General features: G+C 49.5%; 1 protein-coding gene and 1 long non-coding RNA gene across 2 annotated transcripts in view; both read right to left on the bottom strand.

The window, feature by feature from the left end:
• The window catches only part of LOC102899752, a 39,891-nt gene extending 33,240 nt beyond the window's left edge, over positions 1-6,651 (bottom strand). Inside the window, exons 1-2 of the long non-coding RNA XR_002740946.2 lie at positions 6,524-6,651; positions 4,111-4,169 (exon numbers count right to left, since the gene is read on the bottom strand). This is a non-coding gene — a long non-coding RNA (uncharacterized LOC102899752). The remainder of the gene's footprint in view (positions 1-4,110; positions 4,170-6,523) is intronic.
• A 3,466-nt stretch (positions 6,652-10,117) lies between these two features.
• LOC101084866 (thyrotropin-releasing hormone receptor-like) lies at positions 10,118-17,489 on the bottom strand. The gene is made up of 2 exons (XM_003983507.4): positions 15,754-17,489; positions 10,118-13,369 (listed from the first exon to the last, which is right to left on the bottom strand). Exons 1-2 carry the CDS (start codon positions 16,516-16,518, stop codon positions 13,055-13,057), a joined length of 1,080 nt encoding a protein of 359 aa, XP_003983556.1. The 5' UTR covers positions 16,519-17,489; the 3' UTR covers positions 10,118-13,054.
• Positions 17,490-22,286: the final 4,797 nt, after the last annotated feature.

Raw genomic sequence — 22,286 nt, 5'->3', positions numbered from 1 at the left:
TTAATGAATAAATAAATACTAAGTCTTCTAGTTATGTGCTAACACGGGTGTATGATGCTGAATCCATTCGGGCCTTGGGTCAGAAATCTAATTATACTTCCCTGAATCGGTTCCCATCATTACTGGTAGCAACTTCTTGCTGTTCAGCCAGGTGGGACAGGTGTGGCCCAACAAGTCTGTTTAGCGACTGGCCTCGATCCACAGAAAGTGACGGGAAGACCGCATCCTGTTTCTTCTTTGTTATTCCCATGTCTTTCTGCTTTCCTAGATGTTACAGTGGCTGGCACAGAGCTAAATTGTGTAATCCCCAGACGGGGCCCCCTCCTCGTCTTATTCCTTATGTGTTTATCTCTAAGAAAATAGTGTGTGTGTATGCATATATATATGTGTGTGTGTATATATGTGTGTATATATATATATAGGCACACACACACATGTGTATATGTATGTGTGATATATATATGGCTTACCTTTATAAATAAGACCCCTTATAGTTTTATAGATTAAGTTATAAGCTGAAGATACAATTGAAATAAGATTTTTTTGTTTTCTGCTCTTACAACTGAAATAAGTTTTTGAAATGAGTACAGAATCAGGGCACCTGGGTGGTTCAGTCCGTTAAGTGTCCAACTCTTGACTTTTGGCTCAGGGCGTGATCTTATGGTTGTGCCATTGAGCCCCGTGTCAGGCTCCACGCCCAGTGTGGTCCTATGACCCCCTTCCAGAGTTTGATGAGTTTATTAGAGCAGCTCACAAAACCCAGGAAAAGTGTCCTTGCTGTTCACCAGTAGATTATTGCGTTTCTCACTCTCCTTCCTCTTCCCCTCTCCTGCTCACTTGTTTTCTCCCTCTCTTAAAAAAAAAAAAAAATCATCCACACTTATCAATACAACTATAGAAGTAGAAATGGTTATTGGGATAAAGAGAAAAAAATTTGTGTGGTGGACTCCTTACTCCTAAACTTGGTTCTCAAAATTCTAGGTTAGAGTTAAAATTAAACGAACTATTTCACGTGCTTCAAATCCATTAACCTTTCCAACATGGCTCCTATCAGGATCAAACTGCTAATTCTAAAGTCTATAAGAAAAGAAAGAAGCTTAATAGAACAGAACATCTTCTGAAAAGTCTTGACCTCCAAATTTGCCATCACTAAGCTCAACAGAAATTTCGATCTCAACAAAAATTCTCCTCATATACTTTTTTAGATCTGCCATGTTTCCTGGGGGCTATCACTAATTAGAAGCCATAATTCCTCAATTACAAGAAAAAGAAAAAAGTCCTCATGCAAAAGTTAGGCTATTCGAGACATTATAAAATTTCAGCACAAATTTTTGTTTTCTGCTTATTTCCAATTGAATTTTTAATATTAAAATCACATAAGATGTTTACATTGTTTAACTGGAGTTGTTGGTGTGATAAATAATGGAGAGCAAAGTTATAAATGCTTATTTATTTTTTTGAAGTTTATCTATTTTGGGGCGCCTGGGTGGCGCAGTCGGTTAAGCGTCCGACTTCGGCCAGGTCACGATCTCACGGTCCGTGAGTTCGAGCCCCGCGTCAGGCTCTGGGCTGATGGCTCAGAGCCTGGAGCCTGTTTCCGATCCTGTGTCCCCCTCTCTCTCTGCCCCTCCCCCGTTCATGCTCTGTCTCTCTCTGTCCCAAAAATAAATAAACGTTGAAGTTTATCTATTTTGAGAGCGAGAGAAAGCGCAAGTGGGGAGGGGCAGAGAGGGGAGAGCCAGAATCCCAAGCAGGTTCCACACTGGCAGCGCAGAGCCTGAGGCAGGGCTCGAACTCACGAACTGTGAGATCATGACCTGAGCTGAAGTCAGACGCTTAGCCAACTGAGCCATCCAGGTGTCCCTAAAGGCTTCTATTTAAACTTGAAATGTCATCTGAATACTAACCTAGTGTATACAACTAAATTTTTTTTTTTTGCTTTTAATCACGAAATTCTTATTTACTTTGTTTTCATTGTCACACATCTGAAGATATAATCTAACAGGATGTTTGTGGGTTGAGCTGAAGTCTTAACCTCCATGTGCAGAGACACTCTGTCCTCCTGTGTTTCTCCTTTACTCTCACGCAACGACCACACTAGCCGTGCGGGGGGGGGGGGGGTTCCCACACCAAGCAATTCTGTGACCTGGGCCAGGTATCCTGCAGTGTAACTCAATTCCGATCCTATGTACTTGGACACAGTGTCACATCCCACAGGTTAAGGGTTCAGTCCCACAAGACTGCCCCCCCCCCCCACGCCAATCATGAGACCAGGTCGTCATCTGTGTTGACCCTTCAGCTACAAATCAGAGGGTCTGTGATCCCCTTCTCGAGTTTGATGAATTTGTTAGAGCAGCTCACAAAACCCAGGGAAAGCGTCCTTGCTGTTCACCAGTTTATTATAAAAAGAGATAAAGGGTAAGGACGAACATCTTACCGGAAGAGATGTGTGGGACCTGCTATGCGAAGGGGCACAGGGCTTCCATGTCCGTCCTGGGGCCGCCACTCTCCCAGCATCGCCATGCTTTCAGTAACCTGGAAGGCCTCCGAAGCCCGTGCTATTGGCATTTTTGTTACAGAGGCTTCATCATGTAGGCATGATGGATCATGAACTCCACGTTTAGCCCCTCTCCCCTCTCTGGAGAATGGGGGTGGGCTGAAAATTTCAAGCTTCTAATCGTGGCTTGGTCCTTCTGGTGACTGTCTCCCATCCAGGAGCCCACCAAGAGTCACCCCGTTACAAGAAAAGACACCACGGTCAGCGATGAAACTCTAAGGGGTTTAGGAGCTCTGTGCCACGAACCAGGAGCAGAAATCAATATATGTATTTTCTATTATCTCACACCCTGCTACCTGCAAATGTGACCTTATTTAGAAATAGGACCTTTGCAGATAAAATCAAGATGAGGTCAAAATCCAATCGACGAGGTCCTTATGGGAGTCAACACAAAATAACTGCTGTTGGATGAACGTTTTCCCTGTATTAAAGATTGAGTTATCGGGGCACCTGGGTGGCTCAGTTGGTCGAGTGTCCAAGTCTTGATCTTGGCTCAGGTCATCTCCTGGTTCATGGGATCGAGTCACAAGTCAGGCTCTGCACTGACAGTGCAGAGCCTGCTGGGGATTCTCTCTCCCTCTCTGTCTGCCCCTCCCCCACGCATTCTCTTTCTCTCCCAAAATAAACTTAAAATTTTTTAAATATTAAAAAATAATAAAGATCACATTATCTCTGAAGACAATTCAACTTTCGTAGAATGCAAAGTGGGAGTAAGTGCACAGCATACTATAATCAGCTGTACACATAAGCAATGTTGGATATTTGCATGAAATCAGTGGCTCTTAGATGATTTTTAGGGAGGGGTCTAAAATAATTTAGAAATTACCAAGCTAGATTATATTATAATCTATATTATCGACTGTCAGAGGCCACAGAGTCAATAAAGCATGGACTGGAAAACACCCACTGGGTGTGAAAATATTTAGGCTACTGCCAACTTTGACCAGATCCATGGGAGTGGTGGGAACAGATACAAGACTACATGAAGTGAGTTGAAATGACACCGTCAAGTGAGGACGTTTTATCCACAGAACAGAACACTGCATTGTTCCCTCTAAGCCTGTTTCAAAGATAAAGCTGAAAGAAATAGTTACAGGGCACTATTTGGGGAGCATGCAATCCATTATTCTAGTTTTTATCCCTGGATAAAAACAAGATCACAGGGAATCATCTGCATGGTGTCTATTCAGATGACAATGAATCGGTCCCCTCTAATAACGGAGAACGAAAGTCACAGAAAACCCATTGCCTTGGCAAGACTGCCCTCTGTGTCAGTTATTCAGAGACCATCTAAGAAAATGACAAGAAAGCCATTCAAATAGCCAGTGTAAAACCTAGTTCATATTGTCTGGGCCTTTCTGGTATAACTTGAATAAGTCCATAGGAACATATGATTTCTGTATATTTATGCCAGCCTTTCCGGTGGTGATCTGATACTTTTCTCTGATGCTTTATTTTACACGTTTCTACTATTTCATCTGCATGTACAAATTACTATCAGCCTCCTCGAAATCCACTGTAAAATGTGGGAAGTAAAGCCCTAAACAACTTACCTGGGATTTGTTCATTTTCGGATGCTCTTGAGAAAGGGCCAAGAGTGGTGACACCAGAGCTGGGTAAGGAAGAATGAGGAATGGAATCATGAGAGGTCTGGGTAACTCAGCGGCTTAGGATTACTTATCAAGAGAGTGGTCCTTTGACCAATCTGGCGACTGATTATCCACTTGTCCATTTACTTAAAAAAAAAATTTTTTTTTTACTGTTTATTTATTTTTGAGAGAGAAAGAGTGTGAGTGGGTGAGGGAGAGGGAGACACAGAATTCGAAGCAGGCTCCAGGCTCTGAGCTGTCAGCACAGACATGGACGCGGGGCTCAAACTCACAAACCGTGAGATAAGACCTGAGCTGAAGTCAGATGCTTAACCGACGGAGCCACCCAAACGCCCCTCCACTTGCCTGTTTATAATTCTGAAATGATCACAGAGAACTTTTCTTACTGAGTGAATATAAACCGTTGTTTTTTATGGAATTACCACCAATTTAAGCCTTTGAAAAAAATCAGAAAGAACCTGTGTGCAGTAACTGGAACAATACAATTTAGGATATACAAAGTTTGGAACACTTTTCCAGCATTAAAAACACTAGGATTACAATACTTCTTGGCACGGGAAATGTTGAAATGATGTCATTTACCTGTTTTCCTAATATTTTTTAGCCGCTTGAGGGCAGAGAATCCAGAGGCTCAGAAAGGAGGGCAAGTGTTTTCAGATGTTTGCCTTTTTGTCTGGCCTCTCTTAGATGAAGTTTCACAAGAGGAGCTTTTGCTGACAAACTTGCTTTAACCTAAATGTGGGAGACGATAGAGCCCCGACCTGGAAATCGAGACTTGGATTCAGTTCTTGGCTGTTACCAGCAAACCGTGTAACTGGATATTTACTTTCTGAGTTCTACTTATAAGATAAGGCAGAGTGGGGTGCCTGGGTGGCTCAGTCATTTGAGCATCTGGCTCTTGATTTCGGCTCGGGTCAGGATCTCACGGTTTCGTGAGTTCAAGCCCCACATGGGCTCTGCGCTGATGGCGTGGAGCCTGCTTGGGATTCCCCCCATTTCTCTGCCCCTGCCCCACCTGCATTCTCTGTATCTCTCAAAGTAAATAAATAAATAAGCTTAAAAAAATAAGGCAAAGTTACAGAGTTTTAGAAACCTTCTCTTTACCTCCACTGCGATTCTATAAGGGGGCCATTCAATGAACCCCAAGGGTGGTGGTAAATATGGTCTGAGCAGCTCAGAATAAACAGAGTGGAGGGTACAGGGAATGACACATATGGGCTTGGGAAGTGATGAGAAACCATTTCCTTGGCTATAGCTGGTCCCTATTCCTTCCTTTTCCTCAACCCATAGCCCCCAAATCCTTCAGGAAAGTGTCTTTTCGTATCAGATTCTCATCCTGCCCATTCCCTTCAATTGCAGCTCACATCGTTCTTTTGAAAATTGAACTAAAGTTGTGCTGAGCTACAATTACGGTGTTATCGCCCAGACTTTGCTCACACCAGAGGGGAAAATTCTGGCCAGTAACTTGAGCACGTTCCTTTCCAGGATTCTTCTGCCTCCACACTGAAATTCTAGGGAGAGGTTTCAGTTCAGGAATATGTTCTTCCCGTCGTGATTTCTGTTCCCCAGGCCTGCTGCTTCCTACTTCACTGGACTGGTTTTGTGTCAGCCTGGGCCTTGGAGCCACATTTCCAGCAGCTGGAACTTACACTTGGGAGTCCCAAGGGTCAAGTGCCTGGTGGGCTGGACCTGTGCCCATGTTACAGGTGAGGAAACAGGATTGGTCTAAATAACACGCCCTGGGATGCGATGCTGTTTTGTGACAGGACCTGACCTGAACCCAAACATCAGGCTCTTAAAATCTTATGCAATGCTGCCAACATCTCCGCCCGCACCCTCTAGTCCCTCCTCACTGAACTGTCGTCCAGTCAGTTCTGCACCCTGGCCATTCCCTTCAACCGTAGCTCGCATCTTTATCCCAACAGATCGTTAGTGTAAAACAACTAACCTAACAATAACAGTATTTATTTCTCATAAGGATTATGTGTTCCCTTCCCTGCTGCCCTCCAGCCCGACAGCCTGCAAAGCCAAGGGCATCAGAGAAACTTCTGGAATCAGGCTTTAGTCGCTTGGATGCACAAACCTTCCACCCTCACAGAGCACCTTCTTCAGGCAAGGAAGGGCTGCAGGGAGCGCCCACCCTGAGGCCTGGGGGTCAGGGGCTCAGCCCGGCTCTCGCCGCCCGTCTCCTGGACCACTGGAAACCCGCTTCGGGGCCTCCCTGCTGAGGGAGGCGGAGGGGTGGGGGAGGGCGCGTCCCCCCTCGTCGGACCGAGGCCAGCCCCGCCCCTCCTTCTCTGCGACCTCCGAGGGTCCGGAGGCCCCCGCCAGCCCTTCCCGCAGCTCCCCGGTGCACCTGCTTCGCTTCCACTTCGCACCAAGTACAGCGAACAGCGGAACCCGAGCAGCTCGGAGCCGGCACGACCCGCCCCCGGAAGGACCTGGAGAACCGGAAGGAGCGCCCAGGTAGAGCACCAGGATCTGTACATGCGCAGAAGAAGCCTCCGGGCGGCCCTTCCCAGGCTTACCTAAGGGGCGATTGTCGGCTTCCGAACTACAGTCCCCATAAGGCACCGCGGCCCCGCCCCGCGCGCTCCCTCCCTCCCGCCCCAAGCTGAAGGATTTCTCCAGGAAGGTCGACTTTGATTACCGGGCTTGGCTGATCGCTTATTAACTATTCATACAAGGAGAAAAGTTGCTTATTAACTTCGTCGAAGACTATAGCTGAGAAGCGAAGATTACAGCCTCGGAAATGTCCACCCAAACGTGAATGATTCCAAAATCTTTATCTTCCTCCTAAACTTTTCTTCTTCTTTAAGCCGTTTATCTTATTCTTTGTACTGTTTTTCCCACTGAGCATCAGAGAAAACACACGGGAATGACCCGACGAACATTCTAAATGTGATAAATTCTCCTTTATAGGGGGGCACTCAGAAGAATGTAGCCGCACAGTGAAGCCTTCACCCACTTTGGTGGATCCATACGAACATTTTGAATGTGTGAAAGCGTGGTAGAATTCAAACATCTATCCAGGAATTCACGCTGAAAGAAAATCTATGGGAGTGTAGTAATAATAATAATAATAATAATAATAAGTATGGTATACTCTTAAATACGACAATAGGCAAACAAATATAAAAAGCATAATTTTATCTTTTACATATACACTTTTGGATAAAGATATGCGCATTTAAGTAGGTATTAACTCAGATAACATTTAGAAAGATATGCTCCCAAATTAACAATGGTAAGCCACAGGAGATGAGATTAGTAAAATGGATGATATTTCCATTCTATGTATGAAAGATACACAAAATGAAAGAGAAATATCAAGGCATCCTTGGCCTATTAATTTGAATTTCAAATGTGTATCTCTGTGTAGAGAGAGAAAATAGAATAAACACACACACAAACTCTCATGGAACTAAGTACTGGAAATGAAAATATTAAATGTTCATCACTTATAGGTACGGGTTTATAGGGAATTTTTTAAATTCTTATTTATTTAATGTGTATTTATTTTTGAGAGAGCGAGAGAGCAGGGGAAGGGTAGAGAGAGCGGGGGACACAGGATCTGAGCTGTCAGCACAGAGCCTGAAGCGGGGCTTGAACTCATGAGCTGCGAGATCATGACCTGAGCCAAAGTCAGATGCTCAACTGACTGAGCCACCCAGGCGCCCCGGGAAATTTTATTTTTGATGTTAAGGGACTTTCTTTCCAAAAATTTCCTTAATGTCTCAGTAACTTCTGTCTGTCCTCAAACCATTCTTTCTGCCATCTCACCATCTGTATTAGTGTGCTAAAGAGTGTGTAAAAAGGTGTCACCACAGGGTGGCTTAAACAACAGAAATTCATCGTCTCATAGTTCTGGAGGCAGGAAGTGTGAAATCGAGGGGTGCACAGGGTTCGTTTGTACTGAGCGCTGTGAGGGAGATCTGTTCCTTGCCCATCTCCTCGCTTTGTGTAGCCTCAGGCGTCCCTTGTCTTGTAGGTGGTATTCTTCCGTGTTTTCATATGATCTTCCCCCCTGCACACGTCTGTGTCCAAATTCTCCCGCCCCCTTTTCTGTAAGGATACAGTCGTATTAGGTTAAGTTTCACCCAAATGACCTCATCTTCACTTGATGATCTGCAAAGACCCTATTTCCAAATAAGGTCATATAGACAGATACTGGGGGTTAAAACTTCAACATCCTTTTGGGGGATAGAATGACCATCCAGCAATTTTCCTGATAGCTGTAGTAGAATGAAATGAAATATGGGCTCGTATTTATTTTGATATGTGTATGGGCATCTCTCCTCAGAGGTATTTGGGCAATACAACGTAAGTAGGTCTTGGAAGGGTAGAAAGCCACGCACTGAATCTCCAGCAGAGTTAGTGAATCTCGGGCTGATGCTGGCATATAGGTGGTGCTCCAGCTATCAAACGTTTGCTGAGTGCATGGTTTCCAAAAGAGAGAAGATACTGCAAGAAGGAAGAGGAAAATAGGGAAAGTGATGAGAGAGGATATGGTCTGAGTTCTATAGCTTGCTGGGTCCCCAACTCTGGGGCTCAGTCTGGCCAGCACAACACTCAGGGACTGGTCTCTAGAGCGTCTGAGTTAGTCAGTGAGTCTAGGGGGAGGAAGAGACAGGTAGGGGAGTGGAGCCAAGGGATCAGGAGGGAAGCTGAGAGATTGGGAGGGCAGAGAAAGGGAAAGGAGAGAAAGCCAGCAAGTGGGAGGGAGAGAGGGAGGGAGGGAGGGAGGCTGGGAAAGAGGAAGAAAAGACATCAAAAGGGAGGCCTGCAAAGCAGATATTGGATAATGCTGTTTCCTCGAAGGCCACCAGGTGACAGTATTCACAAGGACCAGCTGTCATTGACTACCAGGATGACAGAGGCTCCTTACTGATGTTAACCTAGTCAACTCATCTGTGGCTGATATCTGTTGGTGTTTTGGTTCCTCCTCACATCCATGCTGCCTTTTTCTGATAACATCAGTTCAATTTTGCTCGGGGGAACTCCCACACTTCTGTTAAGGTCTGCCATATATATATATATATATATATATATATATATATATATATATATATATATATATGCTTGCATAGGCACGCTGCAAAACTCCAGAGGATTCATCCATTTATTTATTAAAAAAATTTTTAATGTTTATTATTTTTGAGAGGGGGAGGGGAGGGGCAGAGAGAGACACACACCCAGAATCCAAAGCAGGCTCCAGGCTCTGAGCTGTCAGCACAGAGCCTGACACAGGGCTCAAACTCACGAGCCGTGAGATCATGACCAGAACTGAAGTCAGACACTTAACTGACTGAGCCACCCAGGCGCCCTGGATTCATCCATGTACATTGCTGAGTGGTATCTTCTGGAATTGAGCAGTGCCAGACCTATACAACTGTCAATGGCAGTCACTGAATTGTGGTCTAGTAAGTTGCCCATCCTACCCCTGGCCTAGGCGGAACTGAGTCATTCTGATATGGATGCCTTGAAGCAACTGCCCATTAATTCCTATTATGTAGGTCTCTAGAGTTATCCTAGTTCTGGTTCTTTCCAACTCCAACAAATTCATTTTTAATGCAGTTATTCAGAGATACTCTCTGTTGCCAACAAAGAATCTCAAGAAGTCGCAATCTACACCTCAAACCAGAAGCCAAATCACAGCAAAGCGTCTTGAGTATTAAGATTCAGCTAGTCTTTATTCATTATCCATCATTTCTTCATCCAACAAATATTTCTGGATACCTGCTACGTGCCAGGCACTGTTCTAGGCTCAGAAGCAACAGTGAAAAAAACAGACATGGCCCCTGCCTTCATGGAATCTGTCTATTCAGAAACGGGTGAGGGAGACCACAATATTTATTAGCCACAACTAGCTATAGCATTTCAAATAGCTGTATAATTCCGAATTGTGAGGAGCTTTGGGAGGGAAAAGAATGGAAGGCCGTGTGGAAGGTAGTTTTAAGTAGATAGCATTTATTTTAGGCTCACTAAGGGCAAGCCCTTTCTATGTCCCATAGCAATCACCAGAACAATACTGCAGATTAAATACTACTGGGGGCCTTATTTCACAGATGTGATCACCAAGCCTACATTAAGTATAAATAGATATCATTAATAATGTATAAATATACATAGGATTTTCCCGGGGGCTTTCAAAACTAAAACTGGGGCCGTCCTGGGCAAACGTGGACAAGGTGTCATTCTCCTCAGTAACTTGGCTAAGGTCACACTTCAGGGAGTGGTGGGGTGAATACTCCCTCCAGCTCCAGTTTGACCCCGAAGCTCACGTACATAGTGACCACCCCGCGGGTGCCCTCGGATGTGCACAGTCCATGGAGAAATGGAGATGAGCAGGAGAGGCTGAAGGCAGGTCGGCGAGGAGGCTGGGGTCCAGGAAGAGATGGGAGTTGAGATGATCAGAAACTTACAACCATCAGTAACCGTTTGGATATGAAGGGAGGAGGGGGCAGAAGTGGGTTGACTCCAGGGTTTTGGCTCAGGAGTGGGGTGGAAGCGATCCGGGTAGAAGAGGGTGATTCAGATTGGCTCTAGTGGGTATGCCATCCAGGTAGAAATGCTAGGACACGGTTGGAGAAGAATCTCGGAATTAGGGAATCCCCTTGGCTTAGCTTGTCAGAGCCCAGAGAAGAGTTAGAGGTTAAACGCCTCAGGATCAGTCAGGAAATCTGGTTGCAAGCAACAGACATTGACTCAGATCAGCAAAGAGGGGGACTTTTTAATGAGGGTGTCAGGAGGCTCATAGAACCAAGTCAGAATACGGTGAGAAAGAGGGTAGGCTGAGTGGCAGGAATCAACTACCTCTGGTGGGGATACCACTGCCCCAGGCCTTGGCTGTCACGCTGCTGAGGCTGCCTCCACCGCCACTGAATAACGGACACCGCTGTTACTGTTGCCACATTGTAAATAAAATGCTCTCCCCGTGCATTTGTATCAGTTGCTGAAGATTCCAATCCCAGGCGTCTGATTAGCTGAACCCAAGTCACATGGCTCACGGCCACGTGCCAGGGGTGAAGAAAGCAAGTGTGTGGCTTTTGAGGTGTTCATAGTGGGAGCGAGTGCCTTGCTTCCTAAGCAAGATTTACACGTGGGTGACTTCCCATGTACAGAAAGTATGGTCAGAAGTCAAAGAACCAAAGCGAGTGGATGCTAATAAAATGCCTAATACCGCTTCTGCGGCCGCCGGGTGCACCCATGCCGTCGTGTAGGGGATGTTCAAAGAAACATCCTGCCAGGTACAGAGTCGTCCGAAAGTGGCTCCCAAAAGTTCTCACGGGGTTGCCTGGGCACCGAGCCAGCTGGGTCATCGAGGAGGAGTGCCTCCTTCTTAGCTCCTGTGAGACCAGGGGTCCTTTCCTCCGCAGGAGAGGCTGTACCTTCCCCAGTGTCCCCAAAAGCAGGTGCAGTCCCCAGACAACGGTGAACCACAGGCAACCTCAATCCCTTCTGCCTGGTGCCCAGTTTGTCGCTTCCCTTCATTGATGAGGCTGCTTTCACATGCTCCCCCACAAGAAGGGACAGTGATAGGTGTGGGGTCCTTCCCCCAGAACACAATCACTTACACTGAGAGTCCAGTAAATCCTTGTGCCCTCACTCATTCCTTTGGGGTGGCGGTAGGATGGGGGGACCTGTGCGTTTTCTTCTCTCCCTGACCCTCGACTTGAACTTTACTCCCTACACGGTAAATCTTAGCCCAACCTGTTCTATGAGATGTCTTTGAGTTTTTCCTGAGCCCGATGAGTGAGGACCCCAAAGGGACCACCTTACCCTAACAATGCTTTGCCAAGGTCCTAGAAACCCCCTGTCCTCCCTGCCCTAATTACCATCTCTGCCCGATCTTCCTACCTGTCAATGGTATCTTCTTTGTGCTGTAACCTTTGGCACCCCAAATCCTTTCTAGAGGAATAGCTTTCCAGAACTTCCCATCCACACTGAAGTTTCAGGGACTCCGTTAACTCCTCATGCGTGTATCTGGGAAACACAATCCTCAACAACTTCAAATAAGTACCCACGGTGGCTTGGTGGCACCTATAGAGAAAAAAATATAAGTAGATGTGGTGGGGGCAGGGGAGGGAACGTCCCACATTCCCTTAAATGAAGTCCTGAAGCCCCTGCCTGTGGTAAGGCTGGTTCTAGAAGTCCTTCCCTGTCCTCCTTCCCTGCACTACCAGGCTGGGTGGTCCTAGAAGCCTGGACCCAGGCCACAGACCAGAGGGCTCAGGCCCAGTTGAAACAAGACAGATGTCTCCAGCACCCACTTGGCTGCCTCCTTGGGCACATCAGCCAGGACTCCAGTGCCAGGATGGACATGTCCTTCCTCCCTCCCCGTTAGACTGGGAGCTCGCGAGAGCAGGGGCCCTGCTGGCATCCTCGCCGTAGTATCTGTAATGCCCAGCAGGCTGCCCTGTGTGGAGCAGGTCCCCGACAAAGTCACATGTCACCATTCAGAGGGAGGCAGCGTCTGGGGTTTATCCTTGGGTGGGGGAAGGCTCTCTGAATTTTCGGGAAGAGGGCCCACAGATTCCCAAGAGATCCCCGGTAATAGCTCCTACCCTACTCAGTCTCTGCAAATGTTGACCCACCCAGGCTGCCTCTAGGCCCTCGAGTGCCTTTGTGTAAATTATAAAAAGGTGCCTCCCGCTTAGATTTGTCTATTTATTAAACTTGGAAATTGTTTTACTAAATATACAAATCTAGGCTGTGATGTGAACAGTGACCCCTAGGGTTGTAAAGTGCACAACCTGCGCACCTCTGCTAAACAGCCTTGGACGCCACTCCCTCCTCCGCCGCTCCCTCCTCGGTAGAAATAAAGTAGTGGGCCTTGCCCTCAGGTGCCAGGATCCTGTCTGCACATCATACTCCCTGGTTCCCTCTAAGAGCCCAGTCTGATCTGGGGACAGTCTTTGATGACACTGTAGTACACCGGGGTGGCCTCCTGGGGCGGGAGCTGGGGCCGGGCCAGCTGGCACTGAAATAGTCCCCGGAAGGCCTCCCGGAAGCGCTGGGACATAAGGGCGTAGATGACGGGGTTGACCGCGCTGTTCAGGTAGATGCAAAGCCGGCAGAAGAGAAGGAAGCCAAGGTTGAGGTAGGGCGGGCTCAGGAAGGAATTCACCACCACCAGGGTGCGGTAGGGCAGCCACAGCAGAGCAAAAACCACCACCACCACAGCCAGCATCTTGGTGACCTGCCAGGTAGGACAGGAAAAAAAGGGACACGTGGGTGCCAAGGGAGAATCCCAAGTTCCAGGCCTCTCTGCAGGGTTGCAAGAGGAGAAAGCCCAAAGAACATCCGGGCCTTTGCCAAACTGTGCCCTCATGCCTCGCCCCCCGCCTCCCCACCACTTCAATTCCGTTCCCGGCTAGGAAACTGCTGTGCACCCCTGCAGGCCCTGCTCCAGTCCTTTTCGCTGGGGAGCCGCCACCCCAATCCACCCCCAAAGCCCTTGGATGGGTCACCATCTACACATCACAGGTGAGGATTAGAGGAGTGAACCCAGCTAAGGAACACAGAATAGTGCCGGGAAGGCGATAAATGCCCTGTGGCTGACTGTTGCTGTGGACATAGCCCCTGTTCCTTCCGGTACAAGTGCATGGGGTTCAGAGCCAGGCACAGCTGGGCTTAAGCTTGCTTCTCAGAGCCCAGGAATGTAGTCCCTATAAGCGACCTCTGCAACGAGGCCTGGCCCTGACTAAATCAGTAGACTTCAGGGCTGTGATAGTCCCCAGGAACCCAAAATCTCAGGGATTCCCTAGACAGTCTCGGCTCCTGGTTTTACCGGATTCAGATTTAATTCTACTCCACTTTAGGTTCATTTAGGTGATACACGCTGGATGCCCGTGTGTGGGCTTTGGAGCCAGGCTGCCTGGGGTCAAATCTTGGTTCTAGCACTTACCAGTTCTGTACCCAGGGACTGCCCCTCTGTGGCTCAGTTTCCTCGTCTGTCAAACTGAGATGGTAACAGTCTATACGCCTTGGAGTTGTTACCAAAAACTCAACAGGCTAAGTTGTGTAAAGTGCCCGGCACATAGCAAGTCCCCGATAATTGGGGATGTATATAGTAATAATATAGTTATTATTATCAGCAATAGTATTCCCCACCCTGCTCTCCGACACATTCTGCTTTCATGGGAGGCACCTTCCCTCTTGCTGTCGTAGGTGGCATTCTGCAAGGGCTCTCTTGGGCATCAGAGAATGCTCAGTCCTTAGACTGCCCACTGTCAAAAAAGACATTCATGTGCCAACAACTGGGTAATAACAGGTACCCTATATTGAACACTTACTAGGTGCCAGATTTGGAATTCACTCCTATAATTCTAATAACTTCACAGGGTTGAAAATCAAGGCTTAGAGAAGTTCAGTGACTCACCCAAGGCCACGCGGCAAGATGTTAACAAAGCTGGGGGCCAGAAAGAACCCACCCAGGTCTGGAGTACTATTTGTACCAGCAAAAGTTTCATCTAAAGCATCGGCCAGCGGGGAGCTTGAGCCCAGCCCTTTCAGGCTGAGCAGGAAAGTAGTAAATGGAGAAGTAGATGAGTGGGGGGAGGGAAGGAGGGGCCTCTGTCTGGAGCCTCAGGTCATGATGGGCCTACAGCCAGAGCTAAAGGTCCACACCAGTTTAGCCTGTGTCCTGCCCCCCTTTCCTCTAAAGACCACCGTGTTTGAGGTGGCTGTAAGAGCCCCCCACAGTGCACCCACCCCGGGGGGAGGCAGGGAGAGGATACGGATGGTCCTCCCGGGCTCAGGAGTGACTCAGCAGGGTGAGGTAGCCTCCCCCCTCCTCCTCAAGCCGAGGGTATGGGCGGAAGGCTGAGGATTAAGACTGGTTGGGCTTGGGAGCCCTCCTCCCACCTGCAGTCCTTGAATACCCTTGGGAGGCCACACTGCTGGAGTACGGGTAGAGGACATAAGGAGCCTGGACACTTGGGTTCTCACCTCAGGTGCCTCCAGGTGTCACCTCACTCCCTTGTCCCCTCTGAGCCTGTTTCCTTATCTATAACAATGGGTGTTAAGTCTCCAAACAAGGGGTAATTTCAGGAATGATCACAGAACCAGGCACACAGCAGGTGCTCCATAAGTGCTGGGTCTCTGCTGACCTCACCCCAATCCATGCCCATCTGGTCTGTCTGGCTCCCCGAGGCCATCCAGGCAGCTCTAGTGTTAGCTGTGGTGTGGACTCGGGAAAGTCACTTCCCCTGTCTGAGTCTCGGTCTCCCCATCATTAGGAGAATACCACCGTGGGGGCCAGCCACTGGTTGTGCAAGTTGAATAATAGCCAGCACTGATTGAACATTTGCTTTGTGATGTGGCTTCAAATGGGCTCCAGACTTCACATGGTTCATCCCATTTCTCGGGACCCCCCAGTGTGGTCGGCGCTGTCATCACCCCATATGACAGAAGAGGAAAGTGAGGCTCAGAAAGGGAGAAGTGAGAGCTTCAAAAGCAAGCCTAGTAAGTGGCACGGCAGGGGTGTATACTTGAGGAATTTGACTCCAAAAGGGCCCAAGCTCCCATCCATTCCATCTGCTGGCTCAGTACAAGGGTTTCCAGGAAGACGGAGGTCCCCACCTGCTTCCGGGAGTTGAGGGCGCCTTTCTTGCCCCTGCAGGAGCTGCCCTGGTGCGCAGAGCCCCAGTGCCCCGGGTGTGCAGGAGGCAGCGGCCGCGCGAAGAGGACGCGCGCTATGAGCACGTAGAACACGGTGGCCAGGCCCAGGGGCAGCGCGTAGAAGAGCGCGAAGTCCAGGAAGTAGACGGGCAGGTAGAGAGAGCGCGACACGCGGTAGCCGCACTGCACCTGCACGCCGTCGGCGTACGCGGTCTCGCGTGTGTCCACCAGGAAGAGCCAGAGCACGCAGTAGGCGCTGGTGCCCAGCCACAGCAAAGCCGCGATGCGCTTGGCCCGCGCCACGGTGCACAGAGTTTGGGCGCGCAGCGGGTGGCAGATGGCGAGGTAGCGCTCCACCGTGAACGCGGCGATGGAGCCCGTGGACGTGTTGATGCCCACGTACTGCAGGTAGGTGATGCCCAGGCAGCCTGCGTGGCCGAAGACCCAAACGCGGGCGGACGCCGCCTCGGCGACGGTGGGCACTCCGGCCGCCAGGAGCACCAGCAGGTCCGCCGCGGCCAGGCTCACCAAGTAACAGTTGGTGGGCGTGACCATGTGACGGCCCCGGAGTACCACCAGGACCACCATGGCGTTGCCGGCCACACCCATGGCGCACACGAGAGGCACCAGGGTCAAGGTCACCGCTTGTACAGCCGGCGGAGGCTGGGGCAAGGTGCCCAGGCTCGACGCGTTCCCGCGCTCAGGGTGCTCGGTGTGGTCCTCCATGCGCGCGGGTCCGCCCTGCACCCCGAAGGCAGTGGCGAGTTGGGGGGATCACCCCGGCTGCAAAGGTGCCCTCCGGCGATCTGGAGGCGCTCTCCTAGCCGCAAGTTGGGGGTCCGGCAGCTGTCTCCGGCCGAACAGGTTTCTCAGCTCCGTGCAGGGTCTCACTGTCGCCGCTCAGGAAGCTGAGGACTCCGAGGAATCAGGAGCAGGAACGTGGAGCTAGGCGCGTGCCGCTCAGTTTCCAAGACGACTTTTAAGCCTGAACTGGCGCGATCTTTCCCGGGGTGAGGTTTGCTGCAGGGGCGCTTCGCAGACTAGCGTGGCGCTCCAGGAGGGCACTGGGCGCCCAGACGCCGCCTCCCACAGGACCGACTGCGGCAGCCCTCTCGGGTCTTCCCTCCCTCCGCTCTCTAGGTTCGCGGGTCTCAGGACTCCGATCTGGGGTGTCCCGTCAACGAGGCGCGGTGTGTGGTGTTGGGTCTTCGCCTCGCTGGACTTTCTCTTGGCTCGGCTTTCCGCCACCACCCCGCGTCGGCTCTCTCCACGGATACAGCTGGGCTGATGCTGGTTGACCGAGCTCAGCACCCGTTCTTTCCCACTGGCTCCTGGCACCGCACGCCCGACACTTGGGGTCTGGGGAATGCAAGGTGCGGTGGGGGGTGGGAGGGAGGAGGGATGCTTTAAGCACCCTGCTCCCGCGCCTCTGGCCTGGGCTTTCGCTCCCTCCCCTCTTTCTCTCCTCTACAAGGCAGCTCCACTGGGCACTGGGGGAGGAGTCGGCCACCCATTGGCTTCTGGACTCAATCCAGAAATCCTATCTTGTTTCCGCCGGCAGAAACCTCAGCCCTGCTATTGACAAATGGCCAGCGGAGGCCTAGACCTGGGGCGAAGAGAAGGTATTTGCCCATCTAGACCTGGGTTGATCCCCTCTCCTCCTAAACTGGTTACTTTTCACTTTCTCCTGCTACCCTTTCCTAGTCTTCTTCTTTTTTTAATGTTTTTTTTTTTTTTTATTGTTGAAGGAGAAAGAGAGACAGAGCATGAGTGAGGGAGGAACAGAGAGAGAAGGAGACACAGAATCCGAAGCAGGCTCCAGGCTCTGAGCTGTCAGCACAGAGGCCCCAAGTGGGGCTTGAACCCACGAACTGTGAGAGCATGACCTGAGCCGAAGTTGGACGCTTAACCGACTGAGCCACCCAGGCGGCCCCCTAGTCTTCCTTTCTTCCCCCCAGCAGAAGATCTGGAAATTCTTAGCGGGTGTGCCCCACCCTCACAAGGATCTCTCCCATCTCTAAGACTGTGCCACTCACGAGGCACAAACCAGTTAGGAATCCTTAGCTCTGTGTCCACTGCAGAAAAGGTGCGTAATGGTAGTTGAATGAAAGAAAGAACTTGTTTCTTCCTGAAGGTGGAACCCACTAAGCTTCATGAAAGGGCTGCTTTCCAGGGAGTCTAGCTCGGTGCCCGCACAGAGCAGATGCTGTGGGATTGTCTGCTGCTTCCAACCCATCGGTTATGCTCTTTAAAAATGATTTCTTCGTCTGGGAGGCTTACATGAGTGACAGAGGAAAAAAATCCATGCCAAGTGCTTAGCTGTGGCTCGACTGGGGCAGGGGGTGAATATATTAAGTGATGACAGTTGTGTTAACATGTATCCTCCCCCCTGCCTTATGTATGACCCCAAACTCTCAGTCTACCGATCTGATAAATGGACAAGAAATGAATGATGGGGAACTTGGCAGGACAGTATCTTGGGAGCACCAGCAAGACATCCCCCACTGTCAGTCTTTATAAGGAATGATGCTAGGGTGTATGAAGCTCCTACAACTCTGCCTGGTGATGCTCTGTGTGCTTTACGCATATTAATTCATTCTATAATCACAATATCCTATTGGGACGTTATTATTAGGTCCCCACTTCGCAGACAAAGAAACTGAGGCTTAGAGAGGTTAAATGACTAACATAGGTTAGTGGGGGGGGGGGGTCGCTGCTAGCATTTTAGCCCAGTGGTTTGGCTGTAGACTCTCCATTCTTATCCCTCCCCACCCCCCCCCCCCCAAACACACACACGCTCCACCTCTCGGCACTATACTCTTCTCTGGGATCTTCAGCAGTAACAATAGCAAAGCATCCTACTCAGGGTCAGACGTGGTGCTGTGTGTCTTATATTCATTATCTTTATTTCCCACACTGGCTACGCAGGCATTATTAGTCCCATTTTATAGATGAGGACGTTGAGGTCCAGAGAGGAATGGTCTCCAATGTGATGCAGGCGGGGGCCAAGCAGGAAGCAGGACCCCACTCCCCTTGTCCCCACCCCAACCCCAGCGGTCCCTTACTTGGTCCCTTACCAAGTGCCAGTGAAGCCCAGGGTTCCTCCTTCCCAGTCCAGAGAGTGGCAGTCCTCCCTGGCTGTGGTCCAGAGCAATTCTTTTAGCCCTATTAAATGCAAGTGGTTCCTTGGGCTTCTTGCCCTCTAAGTCTGCCAGCTCAGTTCTCTCTCCTGCCTAACTGAGCTGTTCAGTTGCTGGCAGCAAAGGGCAGTACCTGACAATGAACTAAGTACATCTCAAGCGGAACTCTTCATTTTCCCGCGCCCTACCTTGTCCATCTCCAGTCTTCTTCACCTTAGTAAAGGCATCTTAGTGAAGGCGCCAGTCGCTGAAACCAAATATTCAGGAATTATTTCTCTCTCTCCCTCACTGCTGACATCCAATACGTAAGCAAATCCCTCGATTCAACCTCCAAAGCACACCTCACATTAATCCACCTTTCACCACCACGTCCTCTTCCAGCACTTTCCTCCGTCTCTAACCTCTTGGTGGGACAACTGCCATTGTGGACCCATCCCAATTCCCATAGTGGACCTCCACTACGTTCTTGCCCCTCGCTCTACAGCCTCGTCATATAGAATCAAGTGATCTCTTAAAAATGTAAGCCATTCCCCTGCTTACACCCTTCAACGGCATCCTTTTGCACCTAAAATGAGCCCAAACTCCTTCTGTGAGCCCTAGAGTGCCCTGCACGAAGCGACACCTCCCCACCGCTCCCTCTTACTCAACCAGAGCCTCTATATTTCTATCCGGCTATCAGGTGTGATGGTTGAATAGTGTCCCCCCAAAGGTCATGTCTCCCCAGCACCCCAGAACGTGCCTTTGTTTGGCAATCGGGTCTTTGCACATATAATTAGTTAAGATGAGGTCATCCTGGACCAGGGTGGTCCTAAATCCAATGTACGAGGTCTTCTTCGGGCACTACGGCTACAGCCAAGGAAGTAGCTAGGAGAGCCAAGGAAAGATTCTTCCCTTGACACTTCAGAGGGAGCACGGCCTCATTGACACCTAGACTGCAGACTTCCAGCCTCCAAAAACTGTGAGAGAATAAGCTTCTGGTATTTTAAGCCCCTCAGTCTGTGGTGATTTCTTTTCTTTTTTTTTTTTTAATTTTTTTCCAACGTTTTTATTTATTTTTGGGACAGAGAGAGACAGAGCATGAACGGGGGAGGGGCAGAGAAAGAGGGAGACACAGAATCGGAAGCAGGCTCCAGGCTCCGAGCCATCAGCCCAGAGCCTGACGCGGGGCTCGAACTCACAGACCGCGAGATCGTGACCTGGCTGAAGTCGGATGCTCAACCGACTGCGCCACCCAGGTGCCCCGAGTCTGTGGTGATTTCTGACCGCAGCCGTGGAAAGCACCTTCCTGCCTTGGAGCCTCTGCACTTTGTACACGATTTCCTCAGCTCAGTGCCCAGCCCAGATGCCCCCAGTCGTGGGCATGTGGTTCCTAGGGTGGGAGCAAAGGTCATGCCAACCGATGGGGAAATAGAGGCTCCATTCACTCAGTCATTCAACAAATATTGCTATGGGCCTAGACACATTGTAGAGGTGTTTTGTTTTTTGTTTTTAGAAATAAGTTTTTAAAGTTTACTTATTTATGTGGGGATGGGGAGGGGCAGAGAAAGAAGGAGAGAGAGAATCCCAAGCAGGTTCTGTGCTGTCAGTGTGGAGCCCGACGCAGGGCTCGATCTCACGAACTGTGAGATCATGACCCGAGTTGAGATCAAAAGTCAGACACTTAGCCAACTGAGCCACCCAGGGGCCCCCCATTGTAGAGGTCTTTCATAATGGTCCAGATTGTTTGTCATTGCTTCCATGAGAGGTAGGGTTTATGTTCCCTTCCCTTGGATCTAGGTGGACTTGAGACTTCTTCAACAGATAGGGCATGACCTAAGCAGTGCTATGTGACTTTGAGAATAGGTCATAAAAAGCCACCGGCTTCCACTTGATTCTCCTGAAACACTCGTTCCTGGATGCTTGCTCTTGGGATGCTCCTTCTCAGAACCCAGATGCTATGAGAGGTCCAAGCCACAGAAGCAGCCACCTATAGGTACTTTGGTCAACAGTCCAGATGGGACATCCCAGCTCAGACTTCAGACATGTCAGTGAAGCCCCCAGATTCCAGCCTCCAGCCCTTTGAGTCACTCCAGCTGAGGCCCAAGACATCACGGAGCGAAGACGAGCCATCCCCACTGTCCTGTTCAAATTCTTAATCCAATCCACGAGCATTATTACATGGGTTGTTGGTTTATGCCACTAAATTCAGGGTGGTTGCTACATCGCAATAGATAGTAGCAGGACTCGTGTGACTCGGGCTATCGCCAATTTTCAGGAAGTAAAGACTATCGCCATGGGAAGGGAAACCCATTCAATAACTGAACACATGTTTACTGGTTTTGAGTTAGGGACTGATCTGGGTCACTGGGATGAATAGTCAGCTCTGGGAATTAGGCAGAGTGGGCACGACCGCTCCCATTTTGCAGATGGGGAAACTGAGGTGAAGTGGTGAAGCGAGACACAGAATGCGAAGCAGGCTCCAGGCTCCGAGCTGTCAGCACAGAGCCCGACGCGGGGCTTGGACCCACGAACCGTGAGATCATGACCGGAGCCGAAGTCGGATGCTTAACCGACTGAGCCACCCAGGCGCCCCACCGTAAGAGTTTTGAAGCTATTATGGCAATGTGTGTTGGAGTGCCATGTCTAGTCTGCAGTGAGGCTTGGGTACAGGATTCAGGGAATGCGTCCCCAAGAAAGTGACATGTCAGCAGAGCCACTGAAATGGTCATTCTGGCTCATCACCAACCCTATTCCAAACAATTAATGTAAGACACCAGTTTTCTTTTTCTCCCAGTACCGACACAAAAAAAATACATTTCATATAGCATCCCAGCACACACACACACACACACACACACACACACACACAGTGAAACAAGGTCTACAAAATTATGCTTATACTTACTATAGCAATGTATGCTGGTTTTTCCTAGTCTATTTCTTTTTTTTTTTTTTTTTAAGAAATACTGGTTACAATCTGCTAATCTGGTTCCTGATCCACAGTTGGTGACCCACCATGTAAAAAACATCTCACCCAGTCTTGGTAATCCCAACCCTTCACCAGTGACTGGGCTGGAATTCACAAGTGGCTAATTCTAGTTAATGAGTCATGAATGGCTGCTGCTGGGGGGGCTTCTGGGAAGGTTGTAATCTTCTGTAACCAGTTCTAGAGGGAGGGGGAGACAGAGACGGAGAGAGACAGAGAGATCCTACAGACACGTGACCCTCAGTGAGTGCCTCCTTAAATTTCATGCTCTACGCTGCTTTCTCACCTCCTGTGCTTCCCACCTTGGGTGAAAGAAATGGGGAGCACCCATCCACGCCAGTGTCAGGGAAGAGCTCCCAGACGAGGTCTGCTCCAAGCACCTACAGAGG

The sequence above is a fragment of the Felis catus genome, chromosome A3 (assembly GCF_018350175.1).
Source record: "Felis catus isolate Fca126 chromosome A3, F.catus_Fca126_mat1.0, whole genome shotgun sequence".
NCBI classification, from domain to species: Eukaryota; Metazoa; Chordata; class Mammalia; order Carnivora; family Felidae; genus Felis; species Felis catus.
Note: the sequence above shows the minus strand (reverse complement) of the source record. Positions and strands in the feature narration are given on the sequence as shown.

Bases quoted from the DNA above. Each gene is read 5' to 3' on its own strand.
- LOC101084866 (XM_003983507.4), bottom strand. From the start codon at position 16,518: ATGGAGGACCACACCGAGCACCCTGAGCGCGGGAACGCGTCGAGCCTG. The intron at 13,370-15,753 runs GTGGGGACCTCC...CCTACCTGGCAG, and splicing joins CCCTCAACTCCCGGAAGCAG to GTCACCAAGATGCTGGCTGT.